Source organism: Perissodus microlepis, chromosome 16, assembly GCF_051167445.1.
Source record: "Perissodus microlepis isolate ML-2025 ecotype Zambia chromosome 16, ASM5116744v1, whole genome shotgun sequence".
Taxonomy (NCBI): Eukaryota; Metazoa; Chordata; class Actinopteri; order Cichliformes; family Cichlidae; genus Perissodus; species Perissodus microlepis.
Window position 1 is genome coordinate 15819497 of NC_140476.1, and position 18108 is coordinate 15837604.

The 18108-nt window shown below is 41.3% G+C and overlaps 1 protein-coding gene across 3 annotated transcripts in view; it reads left to right on the plus strand.

Annotated features, from left to right (window-relative positions):
- dync1i2a (dynein, cytoplasmic 1, intermediate chain 2a) overlaps positions 1 to 18108 on the plus strand; it is a 21949-nt gene continuing 3841 nt past the window's right edge. The window contains exons 1-14 of one of the 3 annotated variants that reach the window (XM_084908803.1): positions 1 to 113; positions 1586 to 1697; positions 3600 to 3711; positions 4869 to 4956; positions 6052 to 6141; positions 6463 to 6572; positions 11327 to 11416; positions 11596 to 11758; positions 11850 to 11949; positions 13054 to 13179; positions 15303 to 15449; positions 15534 to 15647; positions 16157 to 16290; positions 17298 to 17442. In XM_084908803.1, the coding sequence (XP_084764929.1) occupies positions 1596 to 1697; positions 3600 to 3711; positions 4869 to 4956; positions 6052 to 6141; positions 6463 to 6572; positions 11327 to 11416; positions 11596 to 11758; positions 11850 to 11949; positions 13054 to 13179; positions 15303 to 15449; positions 15534 to 15647; positions 16157 to 16290; positions 17298 to 17442 (1521 nt within the window). In that variant the 5' untranslated portion in view covers positions 1 to 113; positions 1586 to 1595. The remainder of the gene's footprint in view (positions 114 to 1585; positions 1698 to 3599; positions 3712 to 4868; positions 4957 to 6051; positions 6142 to 6462; positions 6573 to 11326; positions 11417 to 11595; positions 11759 to 11849; positions 11950 to 13053; positions 13180 to 15302; positions 15450 to 15533; positions 15648 to 16156; positions 16291 to 17297; positions 17443 to 18108) is intronic. The other 2 variants (XM_084908804.1, XM_084908805.1) reach the window with 2 other exon arrangements.

Below are 18108 nucleotides of genomic sequence, written 5' to 3' on the forward strand. Positions count from 1 at the left end.
CGGAGCGGCTCTTTTTGGCTCTACTCGGCACCTGTACTTTGGTCGGGAGCCCGATTGTTTTGGCTCAGTGTTGATTAAAGCCTTTTGGTGACAGGTCCAAAACTTTCTGTAAGGTTAGTTCGCTACACATCACCATCAATATAACCGTAGCTTCACATAGCTGTAAAAGTATGTCTGTGTTCATAAGCGAACTGTCTTTATTCACCGTGTGGTCAGCGTGACAGCGCTGCAGACCGGAGTCCGGTTAACTGCTGTAGCTAGCTGCTCTAACTAGCTTCTATCAAAGTGATGTATCTCTAGCCGTTATTTTTGGGTTGATCTCTGGGGGAAATATTCTATTGCCTTGAAGTCAGCAAGAAAAATATAAAAATAATAAATGGAGATAGTAGTGGGTGTTTATTAAGAGAAAAGCGCTGTAATGCCAGTACAGTAGTTACAAATAACACGGAAGGCTACTGTTAGCAATAGCCGAGGCCCTTGCTGCTTAGCGGGTTTCCCTTAAACTGCAGTGTAACTAATAAACAAAGCATCATAATGCTTTGAGTTCATTGGTACATTAAGCTAATATGAACCGGGAATAACTAGCTTACATGGATAACGTAACACCGGGCCGGGTGAGGTTAGCGGGTGTGGGAGGTTGAACGGACTCTAGGGTGGGGCTCTCTGTTAGCTAGCTAATGACAATGACTGGTCAGCCAGTCTTTACATGAAGCGAAGAAATAACTAACACATTAAACTCAATTACCCACGGGGGAGGCTGAAACACTGGTCGGTTTAATTGTGCGGTCAGTGAGAGGTTGGGTCGATACAAGCTGTCTGAAATGTCGTGAGAGGCTCCTGAAGCTGTTATGAGATGCTTGGCTTTGAGTTATGGTATATGACACCCTGTAAACACAGCGAGACCACTAGGACACTTCTGGTGCTTTGATATATAAATAATCTTTGGAAAGTAACAGTTTTTGTATTTTTGCCTGATTATTCAAAACCCAATCACATGGAGACTTTAATCACAAGACTGAGATGTGTTTGAAGTGCAGATTTTCAGCTTTAATTTGAGGGGTTTAACCAAAGATTTGCATGAACTCTTTCGGAGTTACAGCCGTTTTATTACGGAGTCCTCCCAATTTTCAGAGACTCAGAAGAAACGGGACCAACGGACATAGCAGGACTGTTGTTAATTCTTTACAACCAATAACTGCATGACGTCTATACCCCATGGACATCTTCAAATGCTTTGTTTCCTCTCTTGACACGCTCTGCCAGACCTTTACTGCTTGTTTGTGGGTCTCTGTCTTCAGTATCTAAAAAGCATGCTTTATTGGGCTGAGAGCAGGTGACCATTGAACAGTATCCCACTTCTCATTTGCACTGTGAACTTGCTGTCTGATCAGTTTTGCAGCATTTGGCTAAATCTGTGAAACTTGAATTAAAGCTGAAAGCCTGCACTTCAGTCACATATTGAAATGACAAACATTGTGTCTTTGTCCAAATACTTTTTGGCTATAATTTTAGCTGATAAATACTTTATATTTCAGACTAATCTTAATCGACACTTAATATAACAGAGCTGTATCTTTTTATACAGCTTTGGCATCATGTCTGACAAAAGTGAGCTGAAAGCAGAGCTTGAAAGGAAGAAGCAACGCTTAGCACAAATCAGAGAGGAGAAGAGAAGGAAGGAAGAGGAGCGCAAGAAGGTATGGTAACAATGTTTTGTAAATATTTCGTTTACATGTATTTACAATGGTCCAGATTAATCGTCAAACTTATTTGGCCATTTGCATATGAAGTTTAGAGTAGGAGAAAGTGGTTAATACACACAACACATCCCAAAGCCCTTGACAAAGAGATAAGGTTCTTCTGAGAAAGGTATTTATATTAAGATAAGCAACCCTGTTCCTTTAGTGATAACGCTTTTAATTTCTAATCCAAATGTAACCCTGCAGGTATTAAGGGTTTCTGCGTTTATATAGATAATAAATTCCACACCATTTGTTTTGAATGGCAAACAGAAAAGTAAAATGTTTTTCATGGATTGATTTTTCTCAACTGACTGATAGTAAGTAGATTGCATTAACAAGCTCAAGTTGGGCCTAATGTGATAAAACAATATGAGGTGGCTAGTGTACAGTATGCATTTTCTTCTAGCAGAGTAGCTGTGTTTTGGTAGATGGCTATATTGATGCTTTTGTCAGTCTCCCTCTCCAGCCATTCTTGGCTATATTACATAATATTTTTTGAACTTCTATAATGTGATTGGAATAAAAAAATTATCTGATATTCCACTGTAATTTAAAAGCACGTGTAGATCATTTGATTATTTCCTGTTTTGACAGTTTCATACTGTTCTGACAATATAGAACAACATGATATTTGCATGTTGCTACTTTTAGTGTGATTATTTCCTCCACATCCTTTGAACATATAATCCATCCTATCCATAATAGCTGTATTTCTTTGTGGTATGAAGGCTACAGATTATTGAATGGGAAAGGAAAGTTGTTTTGTTCTCCAGGTTTGTCCTTTAAGGAGCATTTTCCCCAAATTCTCCAGTTTACATGAGTTCTTACTTAGAACATTTACTTCCTGGTGGCAAGGCTTATGTCATGGAGCAAAACCTCTCAGTGAAACACAGATTGGATGAAAGTAAAACAACACTGTATCATGACTACAGCTTTATTTTGTAAGATATGTGCTCTTAACCAACCTGTCGCTGTTTTAAGTAAGGGTAAATACACTGTCCCACTGCCCACGTATGCTCAGTGCTACATTTCTGGCTAAGAAGCCAAACACTAGGCTATAACAGTCTTATGTTAACACATTAAAATACAGTAGCTTTGTGTACACACGAGGAAAAGCAAACCTCAGACCTTTTCATCTTGCAATTCGGCCTGGAAATGGTAAAATGACAGACATCAGCAGTGCCTTTCTCTTAAATGATGGAGATGTACAAAATCTAGTTTGCTCTGTGTTCAGACGTATTTAATAGCATCCATCTTTTCGGTTTCTTCTTCTCCAAAATATCTCTCCTAGCATTTGATAGCCTACAAGCATACACCACTTTATTCTGTTCCTCCAGCTCTTTCTCAATCACACACTGAAGAAAAGTTTAGAATTAAACATCTTGCCCAAAGACCCTTTGACATGTAGGCTGAACGAGTCACTGACCTTCCAATTAGTGGATCACCTTCTCTCCACACAGTCACCTCAAATTAATGTTATGTATCCTTGCTGGTGTTCCTGCTGATCAGCTCTTTGCTGCACTTGTCATGTCCTTTGGCAGTAATAAGATTCTTGCACAGAGTGCATCATAAAACAATTAAGTACTAATTTTTAATTTAGAGAACGGGCTTCCTCATAGCTGTGAATCACTAAAAAAGTCATAAATCAATATTAATGTGTTGTGTAGTCCTGTGATAGACTGGCAACCTGTCCAGAGTGTACCCCACCTCTCAGTCTATGACAGCTCGGCTTTAGCCCACTGTGACACTGAACTGCTTAAGCAGAAGAGACTGGACGGTTTACTGTATTGCCTGAGATCCAGTCAATTTAATATTGTTATCATTGGTGTTTTTATGTTTGTTTGTTTTTATTTCTAGGCGGAACTGAAAGAGGTCGTACTTCCTCAGGATGACTCTGACCTGGAGAAGAAAAGACGTGAAGCTGAGGCTCTTCTACAGAGCGTGGGCATAACCACAGATGTTACAGTTGGTATGTTTTATTTTACATAGAGCTCTATTATGATACCTACTTTTTAACTGTACACCCTTAGGAAAATACATGCATATGTAACTGAGCTCAAACCCCCAGTACATTGCTGGATAAAAAATGAATCTAGTTTGCATACACATACAGTTGGGTCATTGTACTAGAACTATGTTTTGACATTGGTGTCTGGGTGTTCATGTTCATGGATGAGCAGTGCAGAAATCAGCATTTTTCATTCCACATCACTCACACTAGAATATTTGGGGTAATAAATAAATAATATAAAATTTCAGTTTCTAAGCACTGGAATCTTCATTAATAGTCATTAAATCACTTGATTTTGTGCATAGATGCAGCATACTTTGGACTACTTAATAAACATTTCATTCATTTTTGTCTGTAATGGTTGTGCTGACTCCTAAAATTGGATTAACGTTTTAAAAATAAGAAAGAAATGTTATATTACTCGATGCTGATGGATGCGAGAAAACGCCACCATAATAGTCTCATTTTCATGTGGTGGCCATTGCAGTTATTTCGTATCAAATATGCTGGAGTACAGATCTGAAGTAACACAAATGTGTCACTGTTCTTTTGTAGCTTTATATTAGACATTTTCTGAGCTGTGACTATGAAAATTGTGGCAAAACTAAATCCAGTTGCCTGGAAGATGAGGCTAATCGTGATATTATTACTATGATGAGTTTGTGTAAATAGCTTGTCAAACATGAGCCTCACTAGATGATGATGGTGATAAGTGGAAGGATGGATAAAAATTAAACATTTCCAAAAATATACTAGTATACACACAGTGGATTTTTAGAGCATTGTCATATTGCTAACAGCAGATGGCAGAAGAGATCCATATAAAAATCTATCAGAGTTTGCAGGCGGACCCAAATAAGACATTCAAAACAATCATGGTTGTATTTTTAATACTGCTAGTTTTTAATGGTATTTTTTTGGTCTTGCATATGATTTAATTGATGAAGACAGTACAATTGTGCTGAAATCTCCTTTCCCAACATGGCTTGAGCTTGCAAGAGTTTACGTTTATTATTTAGATTTGTGCATTTTGCTTGCTTTACACAGAGACATTTATATTGCATTGTACTGCTATAAACAGTTTACTGATGATTACTGTCTGTCTACCTGTGTAGTCCCTCCTCCCATTTCTCCAACTGCCAAATCTGCGGGCACACCGAGTGATGCAGGGAGCCAGGACTCTGATGGAGCTGTGGGACCCAGGTACACACACTGTCTCACAATCTGCACTTATACAGTACTTGACAAGTGTATAAACAGTGCAGACGTCCCTATTTCAGGGGGGGAAAAGGCCAAAACTGTTTCTACCTGAGGAATAATAATCAAATGCTTGGTACTTTGTTGATTCTACCTTGCTTTTTCTAAAGTTACTTCAGCATTCTTTTTAACTGTTATGCTTATATCTGCAATATATGTTTCCAGTGTCTTTGTCGCAGCTTAAATTGCAGAACTGTTTTGCAGCAAATTAGTTGTGAAGCATTTTGAAAACAACATAAAGAAGCTTGTCTGTTCTGCTTTCTTATGCTTGGCATTACTTTCAAGCTCTATAAACAAAGCTTATGAATACCTGTTAAGCACAATTGCATTAACAGCAGCTGAGTTAAAACATTTCACAAAGTCCTACATCATTACAGTGAACGATGACGAATCCATGCCAACTGAGTGCATGTTTATTTCATTTGTGTGCCATCGAATTAGAACAATCCTAAATTAACAATAAAGCAGCAGGCTGCTGTGACGCCTGGGGGACTTCTTAACCCCTAATTAGAGCCCCTTCCCAGTGCTGAAACTCAAGCTCCCCCAGTGTCCCATCAGACCCAGTGAGTTGTTCCCCCTACGTGTTGACTCATTTCCCTCACCAGCATGGCCATTTCCTACACACATGGAGGTCATGTTTTCTCCCTGAGGGTTCTCTCTCTCTCTCTCTCTCTCTCCCTCCCTCCCCCCTCGCTCCCTCCCTCCCCCCTCTCTGTCGGCACAGCACTCAGTGCTTTGGTGTGACACAGTTCGGCCTGAACATTACACCCTGTGCCATCGCACACAGGGTCTGTGTGCCCATGCATTTTAAGCAGATACATTTTTCCATCTCTGGGTTTATGTAAACAGATTCAAGCTTAATTTGTAATAAAGAAAACTCATTTTTTGGGTGTTTGGATATGCAGAATGATTTTAATTGTGACCTAGGATTCAATCAGCATGTTTGTTATGTGCCATAATGCTAACTTTATTTCCTCTCCTCATTTGTGCTCGCCTGTTTCTCTCTCACTAATGCTGCCTTGTTGCTGTGACACTAACCAGGAATCTGCATTGGGACTCTGACCCGTCCACTCTTCAACTTCACTCTGATTCTGAGCTGGGGTACTGGACACTCTCTTCTCTCCTTTCCTGGTCATTTTCCCTTCTCTCAATCTATGGCATGATTACTTTGTCTTTCAAAGTCATTATTCAGTTAAGACAGATCAGGAAAACCATGTAGGGATGCATGCAGGAATGGTGAGACAAAACCTTTTAATTATTTACATAGTTTTAAAAACTAATATGAAGTCGTTGCAATCCCATAAACGACTAATTTACTCACTTTAATCAGCAAAAGATCCCACTTGCAAGGAGGTGAGAGTGGTTACAGATGTAGCACTGTGTTGTATGTTTTTGTCTTTGCTCTCTTTCTCTGTGATTTTGTGCAAAGCTTGAGTTGTTCTTTCCTTTTAGGCGTGTAACTCCAAAACTGGGGATGGCCAAAGTTACACAAGTGGACTTCCCACCACGTGAAATTGTGTCCTACACGAAAGAGACCCAGACCATTACTCAGGCGAAAGAAGGTGACTCATGAAGTGTTATAGGTTAATGTTGAAAAACGCAGTCAAATGTGTGCGCATGTACATAACTGCGTGCTTGCATGGATTATATCATATCATTCTTCTTAACAGGGTCTCTCTGAGAGCAGAAGTGAACAAGTGCAAGAGATTTGATTTTACTGAGATGAAAGAAAAGGAAAAATGAGGCCCAGGAAACATAAGAAGTTAGGGCAGGGATTAGATTCTGACAAGCTCTGCTCCTCTGAACCTTCCAGCCAATGCTGCTTTGGTATAATTAATGAGCAGGATGAGAAAGCCTGTGACAGGAAGGAGAAATGAGATTGGAAGGGAAGATAAGAAATGCTGTGCATAGGACGGCTCATTCTCTCTGATGTATGTATGTATGTATGTAATTGCTGCAGCAAAGCTTTCATGTGGTTGGACGAAGAGAATATTTGGGTTTTTTACTAAAATTCACATGGTGAGCACATGTTCCATCAAATATGCAATATTTTTGGTCATGCTTCTTGTTCTCGGTTGATTTTTCTAATGACTGATGGTGAGTAATATGCTCGACTGAAATCCTGATTAGGATAGTTGTTTTGTACCGTCACTCATAGCCACTATCTTTTTTTCTTTCTTTTTTTTAAGCTGATTTCTCAAATGATTTGCACCAGCTAACATGTGTTTTAAGCATCCCTGAAAGCCTGGTTAGGATTTTAAAAAGTGTACCGAGTGTCGGTTGTGTGGTCTAATCAGGTGACGTGTAGAAAATTCTGAGGTGGCATGCAGCTCGAGTAAGATAAAATTGTGTGATTTTTTGTGGAAAACTACAAGCGGAACTAGTGAAGGATGAAGAGCATCCCAGTGTTCCTCATCGCTCTTTACGCTGGACTCTACTGGGCATTGTAAAACTGTGTTAAACAACGATGGTTTCTGCCAGCTGTTCAACACTGGGGCCCCCCTTCCCCTCTCTGCCACTATGTAATCATTTCATCAACTCCCTCGCTTCCCTGTCTTCTCCCTTCACCGAGCAGGCACATAACAAAACACACTCAGTGACATTGTGCATTTTCACACCATCACTTCTGGCACTCGATGAGACGGCATCCCCTTCCCAGCTTGCTCCCCTTGGCGCATTTCTGATGTGTGGGGTGGCGTCAGGCCTGGTTTCTGATTGAGCGATTTATCATGTTGTCAAAAGGAGGCAACGCCGCAGCACTCTCAAGGTCAGCAGGCGGTGGCATTAGAGGGTAGCGGCTGCCATGCCCTGGCTGCTCCAAACTGAGGGTTCCCACAGTGTCAGTGAGACACCTCGGAAAAAGAAGTAAAAGATTTTAAGATCACCTGCCCCATTGGCACAAAGAATGTCCTCTGAGCAGTCCTGGAGAAGCCATCCACATTTTAAAATAGTTGGAAATGAGAATAGTATATCACTCAAGAACAACAACTCTTTATGCCTGTGCTCGTATAAGGATCACTTCCATTTTTTTAATATTTGAGTTCCTTTTCTTATTAATTCTGTTGGGAGTGACCAGGAGGGTCAGTATGTGAGGGAGTAGATCAGAGAGACAGCTCAGACTCAGCATTTTAGAGACATGTGCACAGGAGGCATAGTGGGTATGTAGGACAAAGGATGTTGATGATGGAGCTGCCAGGCTGGTGGAAAAGTGGAAGCCCAGAGAGAGGGTTCTTGGATATAGTGAAGGAAGACAAGGATGCAAAGGATAGGGTGAAATAGAGGCAGGTGATCCTCGGTGGGGAGCCCTAAAGGGGGCAGCCGAAGAAGAAAATGTACTGTCTTCTTATAATTAATCCCAGTTTTTGGGAATTAAACAGTGAACAGCACTGTGCAAATGTTTCAAGGCATATTAGCTGTTGAGATTTTTATTCATTACACAGTACCTTCAGGAAAACATCTGTTTGGCTCCCACATGCATATTTCTACATCACAGCCACCCCAAACACACAGCTACACGCTCTGTCGTCTATGACAACGAGCCATGCAGCTGATCAGGCACCCACAGAGAGCTGATTTCAGCATCGTGGGGTCAGTCTGAGATTACATGAGAAAGCAGTGACATACTGAAGAACAGTGGCGAGCTCTCCAAAATGCTTGAGCCAAACTACCTGGCAAAAGCCTAAAAAAAACCAACAAGTGCACATAGACAAAGTGGAAAGGACATAGAAATTATACAATGTTTTTTTCTGCCTAATAAAAAACCCACATTATTTTTAAAATCACTGCCTGCCCCACATTCAGTGCATTGGAGATTAATTTGTTAGTTTAAGCCATTAGATTGTCGAATATGCCACCGCTGCACGATTCCCAGATTGCACTAGTAGGTAATATGCAGCATCAGTATGCACTCCTCAACAAGAGGCTGTAATTATGGCATAAGATATTGTGGAAGGTTGGAGGTTTGGGAGTACGCGTGGGGTGGAGGGGGAGGGCTGGACTGGTTCGTCTAGTACAGCATTTCAAAAAGGCTCGTCAGGAATATAAGTATGCAGAGCAGTTTAATAAATCTAATATTTAATTGAATGTGATTGTTTTAATCACGATGAATTCAGAGGCAGGTCAAAACTTTTAATCACAAAAGCCCTTAATGGTCTTCTTGTTTGAAGTGCCACTTGTAATTGTGGTCAGCTTTTATGCACTTGATGATTAGTACCCTTAAATATCTGTTGTATCCTTCTCTCATACAGTAGCTAATCATTTGGAATAAAAAAAAATTGAGAATATTCTCCCCTTTTTTTTCTGTGTATGATTTCAGCACCTATGCAATTTGTTTTTTGTTATTGTTCATGTAATAGGGTTTGCTGATGTTTTTATTTGCTGCACTACTAGATGCAACTACACACTTTGGAAAGGCTTTTTGTACGCTGGTGCTAGAAGAGGTCTATTTCAGCATACAAGAAATGATAGTTCAGATGTACGTGTGAATTGGTGGAAATTTGTCTTCTATGGTTTCATTATTGGGCTTCATGTTGCACATGCTGAAGTCACAGCCTTGGTCTGTCTGCGTATAGAACGCGGATGCCACCTGCAAGGTTATTTAGTTTTGTAGTTGCTCACCACTGGCCACACGCCATGTTTGCATTAATATATTGTCTATTGAGGAAGACTTGTGATTACTCCCCCACCACCACTACATACAAAAAAAAAGCTTTTATGTCTTAAGTGGTACAAAAGCCATAATTGGACCTGCTTTGCAGCTTTGAGAGGAGGTGTCAGCGTATGGGACATTGCTGATCCGTGTGAATTCTGTTAAATGCAACCCACCCACCCTTGCTATTCCCCCCCACCCACCCACCCCACACACACGCACATCCCCAGTGGGGTCACCAGGATCACTAGCTTTTCTCCAAATGGCCATTTTGGCTGGCAGGTGCATTATACCCTTTATTTTCAGATTGTCTGTCCGCTCCTAATGCCTGGCAGGTTGATTGCTCTGGCTGCCTCACCAGGGAAAGGGCTGACGAGCACGGCCGGGACTAGCTGAAAGACAGTGATTACTGTTTTCCTTTAAGCCTGATTGAGGCCCTTGAAAGGAAAGATTTTAACCTTCTCCTGTTGGTTGCAGAGTATGGCCGCACATTGAAATGGCTTGTGTCATCAACCCAGTTCTGTAAACTCATCAGTGCACCCGGTAACCTTCATCCCCCAAACCTCCATCTGAGAAAGGGGATAAATCATTTTATGGACAAAGTGACAGATGACATTATCATTTAGATTATCTCAGTAGGAAGGAAACTCTGGCGTGTGGTGCTGTCATCTTAGATTAACTGTAAGGTTCATACAAAGATAAACGCCTGTAGGAACCAGGCGAGTATTTCCACTTTCCTCATGAATCTGTTTTGTCCTTCTGCTATTATTTTTTTAAGCATAGTCTATATAGTGTCTCTAGGAAATGTGTTTGAAAAAGATGTGTTCATCTTCTTTGAGGTAGAGCCGGTGTGCAGTTTGCCAGCTGGTGTGGCCTGTATTTTGTCGTACATTCTCTGAGGTTGAATAGGAGTTGCAGGACCTCCTGCTAGGATGGTAATTGCACAGGCTTGCCGTTCAGGGAGAAGCTTGTCTCGGGGCAGCCATGTGGAAAACCTCTGTGCCATCCCCATGCCACCTCTGAAGAGCACAAGACAATTCCAGCATCACCATCTGCTTTTGCACCATGCCGTCATCTGGCCAGTCCAATGGGACGGGCCTGGGCAGCTGCTCCACAACCTCTGCCCCGTGGCCTAGAAGGGGGCAACCTACTAGTGGGACACAGAGGAAACGGCTACACTGACAGCTAGACTGTCTATTGAATGGTTAGGGTCTCATTAACAGTTGGGAAAGACAGGGGTCCCTATGACAACAAGACACCCGCTGCGCTGTGTCCCTTTAATACAAATGACAAACTTCCCCGCTTTACAGAGGCAAGTTCTTTTTGAAAGGAGACATTGTGCTGACAAACCAAACAAATGCAAGGGAGAGATACAAAATCAGTCTATTGCTGTGCCAGTAATCACTGGGTGGAGCTTTTCTTGAAAGAGAAAAATAATGAATGTGGAAAATGTAGTGACCAAAAGGTATGAAATGTCTGTGTTTGGAAGCATACTCATTCATTTTGTTAAAGTTGTTTATTTGTTGTTTGATTTTTATACCTTTTAGCATTTGAAAAATTCAGAGGAAATGATGATCATAAACATACTCGTTTACTACTTCTTACACAGGTTATGTTGATTGAGAGTTGTTTTCTAATGTTTAATACGGGTATCTTTTTCATCAACAGAGGAAGAAGAAGAGGAAGAAAGTGCTCCACCTCAGCAAGTAGTTGAGACTCAAGCTGAGAAAGAGGACCAGAAAAAGGAGGAGGAGGAAGGTACTGCAGAAATGATAATTGAGATTCTCTGCTGAAATTGAGGCAGTTTAGTTAACACTTAAAATATGTAAGTGTTACAGATTATCTATATAATTGAGGGGATCAGATTGCATAAAATAATGGCTACTAGCACCAGGGATCTTCACGACATTTCACTGTGTTTGTGTTTCTCCATTTAGCACCCCCTCACGAGCTGACAGAGGAGGAAAAACTCCAGATCCTGCACTCGGAGGAGTTTGCAGATTTCTTCGACCACAGCACTCGCATTATCGAGCGGGCTCTATCCGAGCACGTGGACCTCTTCTTTGACTACAGCGGCCGTGACCTTGAAGAGAAAGAGGGGTAATTATTGAGCAGCTAGTGTTTTTAAAACTTGTAATTGGTTTTTGAAGAAGTGCTTTTTATTGATTTTTGGTGCTTTGTTTTTCCGCAGTGAAATCCAGGCCGGGGCAAAGCTCTCGCTTAACAGGCAGTTCGTGGATGAGCGCTGGTCCAAACATCGTGTTGTCACCTGCCTGGACTGGTCACCCCAGGTCATTTTTCTTAACAAAGTTTTCATGGTGAAGCCAACTAGAGCCTGGCTGATAGTGGATTTTGTGTGGTTTACATATATAAACAGACGTTACGTTTGCAGTCATATTGAAATCATTAAGTATTAACTTTCACAAACACGTTGGCCACTCACCATTGAAGTTACTGCTTGATTATGCTCAGCTTTGATGCATACTTTGGTGTTCTGCAGACAGTATAATAAAAAACCCTTAAAGATTTTTATATATGGTCAGTATTGGCCGACAGGTATTAAAAGTTTGGCCCTAAAACCAGTATTTTAACACATCAACTCAGAGAGACAGTCATGGATCATCTGCTAATCCTAATCCTTGTGTCTTTGTGCTGGAATTCTGCTAAGAGCATAATTGTTTTGTAATTGCCTATTTAAACGACTTAGATTTGCACAGCCATAATGCTTTATGATTACATAGCTTGAGTTTGACAGCATGTTCTTTCAGCCTCAGCTCCCTCAGGAAAAGTAAGTTACGTCCCATACAAATTGTCACTTAGTCGGAGGCCGTAATGATTTGTTTCCTCTGGTGTCTAAGGTCATTTAATGCATTATTGTGCAATGACTTGTGACAGTGATTGAACACCAACTCTTTGTTCACTGTATTTTCTTGCTCAGAGCAGTATCCACACCCTTGTGATGTAAAGTGATGCATCCACTGTACTTAAATTTAAGTATTAAAAGCAGCAGAGGTTAATCGTTTGTCAACATCTGGATAGTGTTTCTGCAGTCTGTGTTTTTTGAAATACACTGGGATGGCTTTGTGTTTTATGAGATCCTTACTGAGCTGCTGAGTCTGCTTCTGTGTTCTTTTGAGCCCTTGCAGAACTGTAGCTTTTAGTTAAAATTATGCAAAGGAATAAAAACATCATATACCAACGTTCTTCGGGGGGTAGGGTGAGTTAAATGAGCCATAAATCTTGGAGGAAAGGGTTAGTCATTCTCGAAGGCATTCAGCAGCAGCACTCGGGGCAGGCAAAGCTTTTCCACTTGGAGCCAAGCCTGGGGGGCATGTCTGCCTGCCTCCCTCCGACATTCATTCAGTCTGATTTTTTTTTTTTTGGTCTGTCTCCAGTATCCTGAACTGCTGGTTGCTTCATACAACAACAATGAGGATGCTCCTCATGAGCCAGACGGTGTGGCTTTGGTGTGGAACATGAAGTACAAGAAAACTACACCGGAGTACGTCTTCCACTGTCAGGTACTAAAAGCAACTTTAACTTTCCTGTCCTTTTACTAACATAACCCAGCACCCTCACGGATGGCTTCTTCCATGACAAACATGGAACACGGCCAGCCATCCTGTCAGGCTCCCTGCCTCCTCCTCTGCTCCCATACCCCCCCTACCCTCATCCACATTGTGAGTTCACAGTGCTGGCATCCACCTCCACCACATCTATGCACAAACACATGTTCATGAGGCGCCTGAGAAGACCTGTGGAGTCGGATGGAATCTGAGCACCGCAGCAGGATTAAGCGTGTGGGGCAGGGCTGGTTATCATGTGCATCTAAACAAGGGCCCTGTGTTCAGACAAGCTAGCTGGGAGACCAGTTGAGCTCCTCCGCTCTGCCCAGCCTTATTACAATGCTTGCCCTGAGGCTCCTTCACCAAGACAAGTTGAGTAGAACCACATGTTTTGGCCTCCATAGCGGATGTAAATGCAGGCGTGTTGCTCAGATGAGTAAAACTGAACAGAAGTGTTAACGTAGTTTTCTTTTTGCCTCCAAGTCAGTTTATCTATGCATTAAAAGTTTTGCCGGGATGACTTTCTGGGGAAAAAAATGTTATAGGTGGGGTGATGAGTGTGTGTAGTCCACCTAAACCATAATCCAAAAATATATACTGATCTTATCGGCCAGCCTTGAGGTCTGTTTATTTACACTGTGAGAACTGAGGCTCGAGTTATGCAAGATGTGTTTAGTTGTACTTTAATAAAGAGGGAACATGCAAGATGACGCAGAAGAAGGAAAAAGCTGCAGATTGAAGTCTGTGTTTTCCATGTCCATATTATTGCGTCTTTGGAGATTTTAAGTGCTACTGATACAAATCTTTGCAGTATTTTACAGCCGCACATAGGTTTGACTTGTGGTTGAGAACATCAGTGGGAAATAGGAGTTATTGTGACTTTAATTTGTATTTCTATTTCAGCAAATAAATAGCTTGAAATAATTACATTTGCTCTCAATAAAATTCAGTTTTTTAGCTAAAACAACTCAAAAAATGTTTGTGTGGAAGAATTCAAAATTAGCAGCAGTGCAAAAATCAACTAGTAGCATAAAATCTCAGCATGCTTGCTGTGCCCTCTTCATGTTGCAGGGCTCGTTACTTCCATTTTTTTTTTCAGCTCGTCAGTTTTGTGATAGTTTCCTTGAAACGACAAGTGGCATGATGTCCTCATTGCTGTAGATTTCCATTGGCCTGTTACTCTATGAAAACTCTTTCCCTTCTCATCACTCGCTCCACAGTGCGGTTACCTAACCTCAAATAATGAGCTATTTTTTCCTCTTTTGGGGTCATTTGGTGCCCTTGGTCAATAGTGTCACTGTTTTCTGAAATAACAGTAGTGTTGCCGCTTGTTATCTTGGAAAGTGGTTGACTGTTTAGACTTATTTTTTAAGAGAAAGAGGCAAATTAAGACTGGGCTAAAATTAATAACATTAGCTACACAGTGGTGCAGCGGTTAGCATCATCGCCTCACAGCAGGAAAGTCCTGAGTTTAAATCTACAAGCTGACCAGACGCCATGATCAGCTCTTCCTGTATGTGCGTGGCTTCCATCCAGGTATTCCAGCTTTGTTCCACAGCCCTGAGACATATTTGATAGATTAATTGGTAATTCTAATTGGAGAATTGCTGTCTGTCTCTCTGGTACCCTGCTTTTTATCCCACGACAGTTCGGAAAGTCTCCAGCCCGCCTCCACAAGTTGAAACTGGATAAATGGTTAGGAAATTGCAATGGGGGAAAAATTGAATAATACATTAAAAAAATGTTATACTTCATATGTAGCACTTCTCTTAAAGTTACAAACTGCTTCTCAGAATAAAACATTTTATAAAATTAAAAAAAAAATTATAAAGATGTTCTGATAAGAGTATTTCAGGTAAACTCTTCAGTAGTGATGTGACTCCAGTTAGACTGCTCCACACTTTAGAGGCTACGTTGGCAAAAGCCCGGTCACCTTAGTTTAACAGCCGATCCCTCAACATTCATGGTATCTTTGTAAACTGTCTCTGAGCTTCCATTGTTAGCTGCGGCTGTCTCAATATAAATCTCTATTTCATTTTTCCTTGCCCAACCCTTCTTGCACCCTTTCATTGTGACAGTCTGCTGTTATGTCAGCGGCGTTTGCCAAGTTCCATCCCAATGTTGTGGTGGGAGGCACCTACTCGGGGCAGATTGTGCTGTGGGACAACAGGAGCAACAAGAGGACCCCTGTGCAGAGGACTCCCCTGTCAGCAGCAGCACATACGGTACAGTAAAGGTCTGACACAGTGGGCGTATACTTCATTTATATTTAGCTAAAAGGTAAAATTTCCCCGTCACTGTCTTCGCAGCACCCAGTATATTGCGTGAATGTTGTCGGCACCCAGAATGCCCACAACCTCATCAGCATCTCTACTGATGGCAAGATGTGCTCCTGGAGTCTGGACATGCTCTCTCAGCCTCAGGTAACATATAACACAGGGCAGACGCTGAATGTGTGCTCTGCTGTGAAGAAGTTAAAGTATTAACTATAAAAATAAGTTTTTATAATGACAATGCATCAGACTTTAGCAAAGACAATATATTTTCTGTTGTTTTCCTCTCTTTTTCTTCTTTCACATTGCCCACATGCTTCCTGTCCTTTGCATTCGTGCTACATGTCAGACATTTTGGCTGGACTCTTTCCTTTTCACATTCCAGTTTGGTATTTCCTTCGACTTTACCCCTATTTTTTTCTACAGCTCATTTTTCACTTTGAAGGAAATGATTCTTGCTAGCTGTGTCATTTCATCTCTGCTGCCAAGCCCTCGCTGTCAAACTGATTTTTTTTATAAAGCACTAGTCGAATTTAGATTACACATTAATAAACTGTCGGGTGATTTTTATAGGTTTTGCTTGGCAGAGTGTGTGTTAACTTAAAGCCTGGGCGGGGAGCTTGTTATAGATGTTGTTCCATGTTTCCTCCCCTCCACAGGACAGCATGGAGCTGGTGTTCAAGCAGTCCAAAGCTGTAGCTGTCACCTCTATGTCTTTCCCTCTTGGAGATGTCAACAATTTCGTAGTGGGCAGCGAGGACGGCTCAGTCTACATGTCATGTCGTCATGGAAGGTGCGTTCATAAGCAACCGCAGTCCCACCGTGTCGCCTCCCGAACACCAGCAGGAAACTGAGGCGACTTGTAAGGCCCACCTAGACCCGTGTGTCAAATAAATATAGCCCACTCACTTCCCAGTGCAACGCAAATCCAACACTTGATCTCCTGCTGTTTGAGGTTTCACTCCTGCCCAGTCATCCTGTTTTTCTTTTCCGCTTGTCAGTTGTGTTTGTAAAGGTCGTTCAACATAAACAGGGCACACATGCAGGGGAAACAAATCATTTTTCCCCCCCCTGTTCTTTTATTTTTATTAAATTTTTTTCCCTCAGTATGTTTCTCTGGGTGAGAGAGTTTGTTTACAGTCGGTCATCCCTGGGAGAATTAAAACTGCACTTCATCCCACAATGTTCTCATTTAGGAGACTGGGGCTCTTCATCTAGGATGGTCCTCGGCAGAGAAATGTGGCTTAAATCAGAGCTGCCAGTGAGCAGCGTGTCAGCCTCGCACCAAATGTCCTGTAGTATGCCTGGAGACCACAGAGAGGTGATAGCTGCGAGGTTTTGCACTGCAGAATCACCTCTGTAATCGGGGGAATAATTTTCCACCTCATTTACAATGGTATGATACTCTCATCGCAGTTAATAATGCATAAGCATCACTCATGCTGAGTATTTACCTCTCTACATTAATTATCAGAGCCTCAGTTGGGTAACAGCTCTGCAACATGTGGTTGAAGGGATGCAGTCACTTTTGCCTCCCTGCTGGTAATTACATGATATAAGTAAATGATTACTGTGAATACGTCCAGCAGAGGTCCATCTGTGCCTGTCGCTTACTTACCTGCTTAATGCATTGCGTAAATGGTAACAACCAGCAGTTTTGTGCATTTTTGTTGTTTCTTTTTTTCTAAAGTTTCGACAGTGCACATAAATGTGTATTCAGACATTAGATCTGAAGGTAAAATTAAATTGTTTGTGGTCAGTTTAAGCATATTTACCCATATTTATCTGTGTGCTCCACAGCAAAGCAGGCATTAGCGAGATGTTTGAGGGACACCACGGCCCCATCACGGGGCTCCACTGCCACACAGCTGCAGGGCCACTGGACTTCTCTCACCTGTTTGTTACCTCGTCTTTCGACTGGACTGTCAAGCTGTGGAGCACCAAGGTATGACTTGAGCTCTAGGATGTATTTTAAAGGCCATGATTCATTTATTTGGCCCATCTCTGCGTAGGGAAAAGTTTCCTCCCTTTCTGGGCTTCACTATAATCCAGTTATTGTTCACTTTCAGCCGTAAGGTGGGACTAATGATTCTTTTAAGGTTGATTTTTAAGTCTCAGACTTCTGTTAAAAGGCTATTGATTGAATTTGTAGACAGATGTCCTGATATAGCAGTCAATACCAGACTCCGTTTAGCCAAAATAATTAATTTTTTCACCTCCTATTTGCCACAGTTTGGTTTCCACAGCAACAGGTCGGCTCAGACTGTTTGGCTCTAATGTTTATTTTAAAAATGTTTATATAAAAATGGATGACTCTTTTTTTTTTATTTTTATTTTTTTATCTGTAGTTGTTGTGGTAAATGAGAGTTGTTACCCTGCATTTTTACATATAGGATTTAAAAAAAAAAAAAAAAAACATTTGATATAATGCATTAGTGGTGGCAGTGGAAAATTTTCACTTTTGACATCTTGACTGTACATCACAATGAATAATACAGAACACTCTTGAACTGAACTCGGGAGACTGAAAAAAATAAGAGACAATGAGAGAAAAGGGCATGTAATGAAAATTCATAAAAAGTGTTGTCAAAGTGAAAGTCTCACCTGCCTG